Below are 12,825 nucleotides of genomic sequence, written 5' to 3' on the forward strand. Positions count from 1 at the left end.
ACTTCTTCGTATTTTTTTCCCCAATTCTACTCAACATTCTAGACTTGGTTCAAATTTTTTTCTTTAGCCATTTGTCTTTACTATTGTGTAACATACAGGATGGTAGAAATTTTTTATTCTATTGTCTTGATTTTTAAATATAATACCTGGTACAATGCTTGATGCCTATTAGAGGCTCAATATGGGCTTGGATAATTATCGTTTTTTGTCTGTTTGGCTGTTGGCTTTTCCTTTGCCACTGGCTTTTAAAAAATATATACACTCAGTCCTAATCTGTTCCTGGACCTGAAAACTACTGTGATGATTCTGGAAAGGGGGTCATAATTAGGTTTGAGAGGACTGTCTCCTTAATGCTTTTATTTGGGGTCCCATTTTTTTTACCTCCCACTACCTAGAGTAGTCCATGCTCCTTGGGTAAGTGAGAGAATCTCCTTCATCATTCTGGGAATTCAGTAGAAAAGAAATGAGTGTTAATTCCTGTGCTCAAACCCAACCTAAACCTAAGTGGCCCTTCCACTCATTTTACCTTGAGGTTGAAGAAGGAAGAGAGGTGAGGAGCCAGCAGTAGGAATGTTCAGACCTAGGTCAGGAGATGCTGATTCTCTTCAGGGGGTCTAGAATTTAATGGTCAGATGGGTGAGACTAACCCAAATTCAGCCAAGAGAGAAAAAACTTGCTGACATTGGAAGGGACCTCCTGAGGTTTATTCTTTTGACTCCTCTGAGACCTGAGCAACTACATGTAGATAATAGTTCAGGGGCTTAGTAGGTAAAAAGGAGGGATTTCTGCTCCTTCTAATTTATTGTCTTTAAAATAATCTTTGCCTTAGGGAATAAACCTGAGTGAGCTGAAGGCAAGACCCTGAAACATAAAATTGTTGTACAACAGGACTGAAATAGAGTCTTCGGCCACATCATGTTTTCATAGGCTTCCTATTAAAGAACATGCAGAGGGACAGAATGATGTCCATCATAGGGAAATTTTTGTTTAAAATTTTATAGTTAATTACATGTGAAGCAATAACCTAAAAAGAATAAAATATCTAGGAATACAGTTAACCAAAGAAGTGAAAGAGCTCTACAATGAGAATTACAAAACACCGCTCAAAGAAATCAGAGAAGGCATAAACAAATGAAACAACATTCCATGCTCATTGATAGGAAGAATTAAAACTGCTAAAATGACCACACTGTCCAAAGTAAGTTATAGATTTAATGCTAATCTTATTAAGCCACCAATGACATTCTTCACAGAATTAGAAGAAACTATTTAAAAATTTATATGAAATAAAAAAAGAGTTTGAATAGCAAAGGTAATCCTAAGCAAAAAGAACAAAGCTATAGGCATCACATTACCACACTTGAAACTATATTGTAAGCCTACAGTCATCAAAAAAGCAAGGTACTCATTCAAAAACTGATACAAGAAACCAAAGGAACAAAATAGAGAGCCCAGAAATAACATTGCAAATCCACAACCATCTGATTGTTGACAATGCTGACAAAAACAAGCAATGGGGAAATGATTCCCTATTCAATAAATGGTGCTGGGATAACTGGCTAGCCATACACAGAAGATTGAAATTGGACCCCTTCCTTACACCATATACAAAAATCAACTTAAGATGGATTAAAGATGTAAATGTAAAACCTAAAACTATAAAATCCCTGGAAGATAACCCAGAAAATGCCATTCTGGACATAAACCCTGGCAAAAATTTCATGACAAAGATGCCAAAAGACACCAAACAATTATTGCTCTTTTTGCAATAAAAGCAAAATTGACAAATGAGATCTAATTAAATGTAAGAGCTTCTGCACAGCAAAAGAAACTATCAATAGAGTAAACAGCCTACAGAACGCGAGAAAATATTTGCAAACTATGTATATGACAAAAGGTCTAATACGCAGAATCTATAAGGAACTTAAACAAAGTTACAAGCAAAAAAAAAAAAAAAACAAAAAAAACAAAAAAAAAAACAAAAAAAACCCAAAACAAAAACAACCCCATTAAAAAGTGGGCAAAAGACATGAGAAGACACTTTTCAAAAGAAGACATACATGTGACCATTGAACATATGAAAAAGTGCTCAACATACATGGAGCACAGTGGCTCACACCTATAATCCTAGCACTTTGGAAGGCTGAGGAGGGAGGATCACTTGAGCCCAAAAGTTCAAGACCAGCCTGGGCAACATAGTGAGATTCCATCCCTATAAGAAATATAAAAATTATCCAGGCGTGGTGGCTACTCAGGAAGCTGAGGTGGGAGGATCACCTGAGCCTGTGGAGGCAGAGGTTGCAGTGAGCCGTGATCAAACCACTGCACTCCAGCCTGGGTGATAGAGTGAGACCCTATCTAAAAAAAAAAAAAAAAGACAAAAAAACAAAAACAAAAACAAAACAAAAAACCTCCACATCAGAGAAATGCAAATTAAAACCACAATCTCACACCAGTCAAAAGAGCTATTATTAAAATGTCAAAAAATAACAGATGCTGACAAGGTTGTGGAGAAAAGGGAACTCATATACGTGACTGGTGGGAATATACATTAGTTCAGCTCTTGTGGAAAGCAGTTTGGTGACTTCTCAAAGAACTCAGAACTACCATTTGACCCAACAACTATTCACAATAGCAAAGACATGGAATCCATTTAAAAGCCCATCAACCGTAGACTGGAGTTTTTAAATGTGGTACATATAGACAATGGAATACTATGTAGCCACAAAAAGAATGAGATCATGTCCTTTGCAGTAACATGGGTGGAGCTGGAGGTCATCATCCTAAGCAAACCAATACAGGAACAGAAAATCAAATACTGCATGTTTTCACTTATAAGTGGAAGCTAAACTTTGAGTACATGTGGTCACAAAGAAGGTAACAACACTTACCAGGTCTTACCTGAGGGTGAAGGGTAGGAGGAGGGTGAGGATGAAAAAACTACCTGTCAAGCACTACACTTAGTACCTGAAAGACAAAATAATCTATACACCAAAACCCTGTGAAGTGCAATTTACCTGTACAACAAAGCTGCACATGTACCACTGAACCTAAAACAAAAGTTAAAAAAAAAAAACCAAAAAACCATCAATGTTAAGAGAACAAAAAAAAGTTTAGAATGATAACATCAGTATACCATTTATGTAAAGTTTTAAAGTGTGCAAAAATATTATATTATTTTTGAATACATGTATGATTAAAATGAATTTGAATATGTTTGAAAATGATAAACATAAAATTTATTTTACCTCTGTGGAAAGAGGGAAATAACATGTTCTCAGGATCCTTGAATATACCTATGTTTTATTTAATAAAAGACCTGGAACACGTAATGCAGATGTCGTAAAGCTGAGTGGTAGTTAGTCTATCCATTGTTATCTTATTTTGTCTGTGTATCTATAAATCCAAAATATTTTATAAGTTTAAAAAATCTACCAACATAATGCCAAATAATCACTTTTACTGACATTTTCTTGAATTGACTGAAATAAACAGGTTTTTTTTTGAAAAAAACAAACAAACATGTGAAGCTGTATACTTTAAACATTAAACACATCACTTCAGTAGAAAATTGGGAAGTTCTTTAGGTGGATAGATATTTATTTTCTTGCCATGGGGGCAACTTTATGGTATCTTTATGAAATACCGTATTTCACAGTACAGTTTTTCTCGAACTGTACTTTTTCTACAATGAAAACCATTATTTTGTTCCAGTCTTCCAATGTTAACTATTATCACCATCATTCAGAGAACTTCAGAGAGGATGAAACTGCTTTGTTTTACTTTATGAACAAGTTATTGGCTGCAATGACTTTTCCCCACCATGGGGGAGCTGGTGATGAGCTTATGCACTCCCAACTTGGAGAGACAATTGTCACAAACACGTTTTTTATTTGTATAACTGTAAGGGGTACAAATGCAGTTTTGTTGCATGGATATATTGCATAGTGGTAAAGTCTAGGTGTTGGCTGTAACCATCACCCAAATAGAGTACATTGTACCCATTAAGTAATTTCTCATCCCATATCCCTGTTTCACTGTGAACCTAATGGACTTCATTCACTCCTCCAGGAAAGGGAAATACTGAATCAAGGAACAAATTGTAAACATCAATACTGTAGAAGGTGTTGTGTTAAACTACAAATGCAAAAATTCTCTTTCATTTTAGCTAGAAATGTCCATTTTCAAAGTTCTAGAAATGACAGAATCCCATGCAGTAAAAACACAATTATATACATAAAAAAAAACTTAAAATGTTAACTTGGAGCCTGAAAAACCATAGTTTGAATCTCTTCACTAATTACCCTCCACCTCAATAGTTTCAGTTGCATTTTGCTTAATGTAATGGGAAGGATAAGAGATAAAATGATTGGTGAGAGGTGGTTCCAGTTTGGGCAGCCAGTGGCTACTAGTTATTTGATCTTGAGTAAGTCAGTCACCTCAGTATAGTTGGAAATTAATATTTTCTTATGTAAAATTAGAAATTAAGGTTTTTTTTCAAACTATGCAAGCTTTTTTAATCAATAAAGGTTAACAGTTGACATTCAAGAAAATTGGAGATATTCTATTTTCTGCTACTTCTTAAGAGATTCCTATTTTGACTTAATACACTAATGCCAGTTCAAAATGCTAAATAAAATCTTCCAAACAAATGATTTTTGGCAGCTGTATGGAAAGCTGCCGTTGCCATCTAGTGTTTCTGTCTGAGGGGTCTCCCGTAGGAGGTGAGATGAGAAAGCCTTGGCAACTGGGAAGACACATGCACAGTGAATGTGGGGAGAGGTAGGGCACAGTAACCTACACAGGACTCTCCTGGGTGAACACCAGCCTCCTGATGTAGACCCGTCCCAGTAGGAGGTAAAGACATATTGAGTGGAATGGAGGGAAGAATTGAAGTTTCCCGTAGCCTCTTAACGTGGCAATAACAGACCCAAGAGTTTCCGATATCAGTGTCCCCCTTACCTCATTCTTTCTTATACTGGAGGGTGTACATTCTTTGGGGATGCTTGCCTCCCCACATTTTCATGATTTTAATTTTGTGAGTCCAGGACCAAATGAAGAAATTGATCTACTTCTGTTTTGACATAGAACCCAGAAATTAATTCTCTTTTCAAGAATACCTGAGCTCCATGTTTGGGAACTTTCTGTGTTGCCTCCCCGGTGAGTTTTGTGTTTGTGTGTGTGTGTGTTGTGGGGGGTGGGGAGGGCCCGCTGGGCCAATCTCTAGATGACAACACCAGTTCCTGAGGTCTTAGCTCTGTAAACAAGCTGATGTCAGTTTTCCTTATGCTCCTAGATGATTCCAAATCCCCAAGGTGACATGGCATTAAAGTTGTCCTCCTATCCACTTAGTATGAACCAATAAAATGATATCGTCTATATTCTCAAAGCTCTTAGAACTAAGTGTGCTTTCCTTTATCCCTGGGGGTGGTCTGCCATCTCCTTAACCCTAGACTACCTGTATATATGGACGTGAGATAAAACCTGTTGACCTGAAATGTGGCACTATGCCATACCACTCACTTAGCTTGTCATTCCTGCCCACAGTTTATCATTTCTCTTCCAAGCTCTGCTACTTAAAGGCTTATTAACACTTAAATGGGACAGACATTATTTTTGTGCTCAATCTCCTTTCAGGGTTTTCACTGGAATTTCCTCTGGAAGATCCGGAAACTAAAAGGGACCAGAATTAGCTGTCTTATCCATGAGAAAATTCCTGGTTGATCTCTGGAATTGAAGTAAGGAGCATTGACAGAATCACAGGTCTTCTACTTTCTGGGAAGAACAAGGGTGAGATTTTAATGCAAGCTTTGTCATGGCAATGAGATTTATACCTGTATCTTCAGTCTTCTGTATGCAGATACAGAGTTATCTTTGTAATAGTTTTGATTAGAGTTTATATCTGTTAGAACAACAGAGTAACGGGTTTCTCAATGCCAACTCATAATTTGGAACTCAATTTTGGAAAAGAGACATTGTATCCAACTCAGAAACAATCAAATGCACCAAATTCTAACAAAGTGAATCTAAAGTAGATTAGGAGTGATTATGTGATTACTCATTATCCATTTGTCCACTGCTAGCTGAGCCAATCCTAGGGCCTCTTCTGAGCCTACATGCACACACAATAAACCAATCTTTTTAGTCTCTTGATAAAATGATAGCTGATTTGAACAGACAACCATGTGATTCTGTTTAAATAAAGCATTGCAAATCTCTGGCGATTTTTAGAGTGATCACAAGCTTCTCTCTGGAAACGGCTCATGATGATGGATTTTATTGCTAGGATTGTAATGTGTAGGTTAATGGGAGTGCAGTAATGAGTGATTGACTTTAAACAACTACAGCATTAAGTGGGTGAGAAATAGACAGGAACAGGGAGGAAGGAAACTTGAGTTAATGCGTAGGGCTGGCACTATAAACCTTGCTCTGATATGAAGCTGTAGTGCAAGCATTGGCTATTCTTTCTTCTTCTCTGTTATTGAGGTTGATAATCTCTAACATGGAGATTCTAATGCCTGTCCTGTCCACCTTTCAGGGCTGCTGTGATGATGGTTTGAAACTAGAGTGTGAAAGCTCTGTAAAAGTCTAATATATAGTAATATGAAAGGGTTGTGATTGTTTATGATGTGCTTTATACCTAAGCCAGGCAAAAATAGCTCTACTGCTTGGCATTGTTAAATCCTGTTCAGTAAGCACAGAGAACCATTTGGTGGATTCTCCTCTACATGAGTTGGTACAGTTTTGGGCATAACCTTCAACCAGAGAATCAACCTAATTCAGACCTTGGGGCCTAAGTTTTCAAAATTAGTAAGCATTTATAGTATTATGTGTCAACTAAACTACTAAAGGTATTTGGGCATTTCTAAGAGCTGCATTCCTTGCAATTTCATGGTTCTGAACTAAAGATAAGAGCTAAGAAACGTGAGAAGACAGGGTGCATTAATTTATAATTGAATACATGCTAGGTGAAACAGAGAAGAGCCTCTGCATATTTGTCATAAGGGTTAGCAGTGGGACATTTTGGATTCAAAGAATAAAGCATTGTGAAAAAAAGTAGTTTTGAACAGATGACTACAAGGTAAACTTGCAATTTTGGCTAAGGAGTCAGACCCAAAGTGATAAACTTTGCTATGATCACCCAAAGTGATCACAACTTTATCACCCAAAGTGATAAAGTTTCTGAGCAATTTGTGTAGCTTGTCATTGCCACTCTTGGGATCTTCTGAACCTGGAAGAAAACTTATGATGGGTCTGAGGATACAGAAGTACAAGTTGTTTTTAATAACCAATACCTGTAAAATGTGTGTCTGTGAAAGTCTCTTTTGTGAGTACTCAGGAAGCCTCTGAAAGTCTTCCATTCTTTGACACTTTGCTGGCTACTTCTGATAGACCCTGCCCCCTTTTACCCTTTCATAGGGCTTTGCAGAGGGTCCAGTGCCTGGACCAATGGATGGGAACTACCAAATTCCCAATTGCAGCTCCAACAGGATACAGCTCATAGCATGTCAGTTGTCAGGATGGACAGGTGGTGACAGCGGCTGCATAGACACATGTCCTTCAATGTGTTTCTGTGCCCTCATTCCCACAGCTTCCTTCTTATGTGTTGCCTAGATGCTGTTTGCTATTATCACAGCAGATACAAGCCTGGGTGGACACTGGCTGTATAAGGCAGAGTTCCCATCAAAGCTCTTGGCTTAGACTGGAAATCATCAATAGCTGAAAGGGCTCAGGGTATAAACTCAGTGTCACCAGTTACATAGACATGTGAGGTCTGAGTGGGGACTTAGAGAAGATCTAACCTCTTTCCCATGTTGCACCAGAAAATTCAAGTTAGAGAGAGATGAACTGGATAGCAGGCCATACATTTGCAGACCTGTGTTTTACAGAGGCAGAATTAAACCTATCATCTCAGTCCTTTCTTGTAGGGTCAAAAATCACTGTGTTTCTTCTTAATAAAATTACATGCCATTAAGGAGTTGTCTGGTATGTATATTCATGGCTTCCCTAAGCATCATCCATAAATGTGGTCCTTCACGACTTTGCATATACTACCTCCTCTTTGTGAAACATATTTAGCTCAATCTGCCACATGTCAAATTCTTACTTATTATTTGGAACAACCGAAAACAACTCTTAGACTCAGCAGTCTCCCTTAATGCAAACTGTTCACACAGGCCCCCCTGGTCACTTGGGAGTGATCTGCATAATACTCAGCCTTTTAACAAATCTTTTTTTAGAGAACTTTCTCTTTCTCCCTTCTTTGTCATTATTCATACACATTATTCACCAAGGAGGGAAGCTCCAGAGTCAATTCATCCCGTCTTCCTGGGGCATCAGGCACATGACTTTGCATGTAACAGGTTTCAATAAGTGTATTCTAAAAAAGCAAAGAAAGGGCAAATGGCCCTCTTAACTTCACAGACCTGTAAATGGAAATTGGAGAGTGCCAGATGATCTGCATGTGCCCCCTTATCTAATTCTTTCGTTGTTTCTCTGTAATAGCTGGTGGATTATGGGAAAGTACAATGCCAGTGACCTACAGGCATTCATCCTGGTGGGCTTTTCTGATTGGCCTGGACTGGAGAAAATTCTCTTTGCTGTTATCTTGATCTTCTACATCCTGACCCTGGTGGGCAACACTGCCATCATCCTCTTGCTGGTCGTGGATGTCAGTCTCCACACACCCATGTAACTTCTTTCTTGGGAACCTGTCTTTCTTAGACCTCTGCTTTACAACAAGCATTGACCCTCAGCTGCTGTGGAACATGTGGGGTCCAGAGAAGACCATCACCTACCACGGCTGTGTGGCCCAACTCTATATCTACATGGTGCTGGGCTCCACCGAGTGTGTCCTCCTGGTTGTCATGTCCTATGACCGCTATGTGGCCATCTGCCGGCCCCTGTACTACACGGCAGTCATGCACCCACGTCTCTGCCTGCAGCTGGTGACCATGGCCTGGTGCTGTGGCTTCCTAAACTCCTTCATCATGTGTCCTCAGATGATGCGGCTCTCACGGTGTGGACGTCGCAAGGTGGACCACTTCCTGTGTGAGATGCCTGCTCTCATTGCCATGTCCTGTGAGGAAACCATGCTGATGGAAGCGCTCACCTTTGCCCTGGGGACGGCTCTCCTCCTGGTGCCCCTCTCCCTCATCCTCATCTCCTATGGTGTGATTGCGGCCGTGGTGCTGAGGATGAAGTCAGCAGCAGGGCAAAAGAAAGCCTTCCACACCTGCTCTTCTCACCTCACAGTGGTCTCTCTCTTCTACGGAACCATCATCTACGTGTACCTGAAGCCAGCCAACAGCCACTCCCAAGATCAGGGGAAGTTCCTGACTCTCTTCTACACCATTGTCACTCCCAGCATCAACCCCCTCATCTACACTCTGAGGAACAAAGATTGAAGGGGGCCATGAAGAAACTTCTGGGGTGGGAGAAAGGGACTGGTAAGCCTCAGTGAGGGGAACACTCTAGTAATGTAGACAGTTTGCTGGAGTTATTGTCTTAGATGTGTCTGTGGCCATGTGGAGAACTAATATTCAAGCAGTAGAGTGAACGTGGGTGGGAAGATGCTTTTGAGTTTGAACCTGTCCTCTGCCCTCTGGATGTGAAGTGGTTTCCTTCTGTTTGAAGGTGCCTGCTTCAGGATATCTCTGCTGTATCTTGCACTTTCCTTATCTTTTTGATTTATCCACAACCGCTGGGGACTTATTGAACTAATTCAATCACACAAAGGTACTGGGCAGTCTGCAGATTATGTCATGGATGTCAAATAAAAATTGAGACAACATGAGTGGCCTTTTCTTCAAGCCCTTTTATTTGCTTCTGTGGCAGTTTTTCAAAGAGAGAGGGGTAAACATCAGTAAAGTTATAGTGCCCTGTCCTGGATACAGGTTGGTTCTGTATGAGTAGGGAATATCCTTTGAGTTGCTTTTTGAAAAAGACGAATTTGCTCAGAGTTATTTACATCTTCTCCTTGACCTTTTCTCATAGCCAAAGTACCTACAAAAGAGCTGACTTTAGTCAGGAATGCAAGCCTTTGGGAAGAACAGAGCAAATGATACACACCCAGATAGAATGAATGACTTTGTTCTCCTTAACAGGTTACTTTAAACAGCTGTAAATATTCTACTTCAAAGACAGCTGTCCTATATTCAAATTAATCACTGACCCCCAACCTCCACAAATAACTCTGATGACCAATCTTGTAAAATCAGTGCATGTTGGAATGGGGCGTTACTGAAAGCAGTGTTTCCAAAACTTGATCGTGCATCAGAACGCTTAAGACACAAATTTCCGAGAACTCTCCAAATCTCCTGAATCAACAATGCCAGGTGTGGGTCTAGGCATCTTTGTTTTTAAAAAGCTCTCTAGGTGTTACCGATGATAGATTTTGAAATAATTGTTTTAGAGATAATAAAAATCCAGCTCCTCACATTACCCAGGACTCTTCCTGTAGCATTCTGAATCCATGGCTGCCTTAACTGGGTATGAATGATTCTGTGCACCAGGCATGGGAAAGACAGTATTATCCATATCTGGATTTGGAACTGATTTATCTTCTCACCAGTTAACTTTCAAAGCCTAGCCTTTTTCATGTGTATTATGGAGGTCATACTCCTCTCCTTAGAGGGTTGTAGTAGAGATTAAGACAAGGTGTGTTAAATATGAGGGCGGGTGGTCTCTCAGTAATACTTTTTTTCCCCATGTACTACAGGCATTGGGCAATCTTCTTTTGTAGGTCTTATACAATTGTTGTTTAGATCTTGCTTTCAGTAAAATTCTGCTTCAGTATTTTTCCATTTATTATCTGCAAGATGGAAAATATTCTTCTCTTCCATGTGTAGAAAACACCCTTTGCTTGCTTCTTTCACATTAGGTAGATAGTATCCCTCATAAACTCTCAGAGGACTTTGCTTCCTACTTTTGCACCTTAATATAAATGTGGGTTGGGGGGTGAGGTGGCGATTCAGGGTAAGTGTGTAGATTTCACATTATTTGTAGATAATACCAGTTCAGGCTTTTTGAATTACAGGGCAGAGTGTGTCCATAGACTATCACAGAGGTTAAATCTATGAGATAACAAAAATACCCAGACAGAAATGGATAAAACTTCAAAGTTGTTTAAACAGGTGTTTTGGAACTATTGCATGAAATATTTCAAAACCTGTTGCTCCTGTCATCTTCCTGAATAAAGGTGATCATAGGACATGTGAAAAGTAGATATTCTTTACCCTATTTGCAAATAATGTGACTAAAACATAGGGAGGTTAAGGGAGTTGCTTAAATTACAAGGCAAGTGAATACCTAAGATGGCATTCATTATTTGTCAAACATTTCCCATGGAGTTTTTCATTCCATTAACTACTGCTTACACATTTAGGTCCTATGTGGTTAAATTTGGACTATTGGACTATTTAGTAGCCAAATGCTATTTTTTATTGATAAAAAAATTTAAGTTTTTCTTTTAAAATCTTTTCTTTTAAAATCATCCAAAGGCATCATCCTAGAGATAAAATATTAAAAAGATTTTGTCTGTTAATCCAAATACCAGTCCTTTTCTTTACTCCAATTCTCCTGGTTGAGTTTCTGTGGCATAAAAACTGCCAGGAAAGCACCCCCATATATCTAATGAGTATATTTTCAGCTGATGTGGAGGAGGGTACTGACCACAGCTGTGAATATCATTTCCCGCGTGGTTTTTTTCTTTATATTAATGCTATTTCTGTGATAAATTTTTCAACGGATCAAGTTAAGGAGTATTTATTAAATGCATATAATACTCTGGAAATTCCAAGGAAATCAAAGAAATTGACGTGGCTATAGGGGCCTGTCCACTGACAGCTCCTAGGGTACACTACCACTCAGATCCCTGTCATTTGTCCTAGCACTGACACTGCAACAGTGGACGTTTTCATCCAATAACACCTTTATCTTGGATACAGTCAGTGACGAGTTGGAGTTTCAGGGTATGGGGAGAGGAATCAATCAACCCATCTACAAATTGACCATTGACTTATGTGCTTCAGTTTTGTTAACTTTAAATAATCAGATTCAGAAAATACGATTAAATATAGAGTTTATTTGAGGGCAAAGCTTGAGAACTAGCCACCTGAATAACACAGACTCCAAAGAAATCTAGTCAGTACTTCAAAGTGGAAAAGTTAAAGTTCACTGATTTAGGCAGAAGCAGAGGAGTTTAGCAGAGTTACAGTATTTTTCATATAAGGTCAATAAATACATTATGGGGATTTGATTATGTTCAGTTGGCTACCTGCCAAGGAAAATTGTTTAACATGAACATTCCACAAGAAGGGGTAATGGTCTTGAGGAGTCTTATCTCTGGTACGATTTAGTCTTTCCTAATCATTTACAGGAAAAAGCAGAAGTTGCAGCTGTATGCTACGACTCAGGCCACATAGTCACATTCCTCTTAAGGCTCAAAGTAATTTAAAGTTCCAACAGCTTAAGTTTGAATTACTTATTTCACAGTTTGATAAACTTTGTTAATCTGATTTCTCTATAGGGACTTAGGAAACTGACTCAAAGGTACTCCCCCCAAATTCTCATCAACTGGAAAGAAAATAGAATAAAATACTACTATAATAAAATTGGACAAAGTAATGATATAATACAGAGTAAGGTAGAGATGGAATAGTAAGAAAATATTTGACCAGAGAATTGAACTAGAACATAAAATTGTGAAATTCTGATGCTCTTTAAAAAGTATTTGGGAAATACAGAAAGACAATAATGGTACATAAAAAAAGTATTTCTGTCTGAAAAAAAGTTTGTGTATGGAAGGCAGGTAGAGTAAGATTG

At 38.7% G+C, this 12,825-nt stretch overlaps 1 protein-coding gene across 1 annotated transcript; it reads left to right on the forward strand.

Moving 5' to 3' along the window:
* Positions 1-8,515: 8,515 nt before the first annotated feature.
* LOC104681131 (putative olfactory receptor 2W5) lies at positions 8,516-9,477 on the forward strand. Its single transcript, XM_010387343.2, is given in 4 exon segments — positions 8,516-8,692; positions 8,694-9,105; positions 9,108-9,398; positions 9,401-9,477. Coding segments are annotated over 4 exon segments (957 nt in total).
* Positions 9,478-12,825: the final 3,348 nt, after the last annotated feature.

The sequence above is a fragment of the Rhinopithecus roxellana genome, chromosome 8 (genome assembly GCF_007565055.1).
Source record: "Rhinopithecus roxellana isolate Shanxi Qingling chromosome 8, ASM756505v1, whole genome shotgun sequence".
Classification (NCBI taxonomy): domain Eukaryota; kingdom Metazoa; phylum Chordata; class Mammalia; order Primates; family Cercopithecidae; genus Rhinopithecus; species Rhinopithecus roxellana.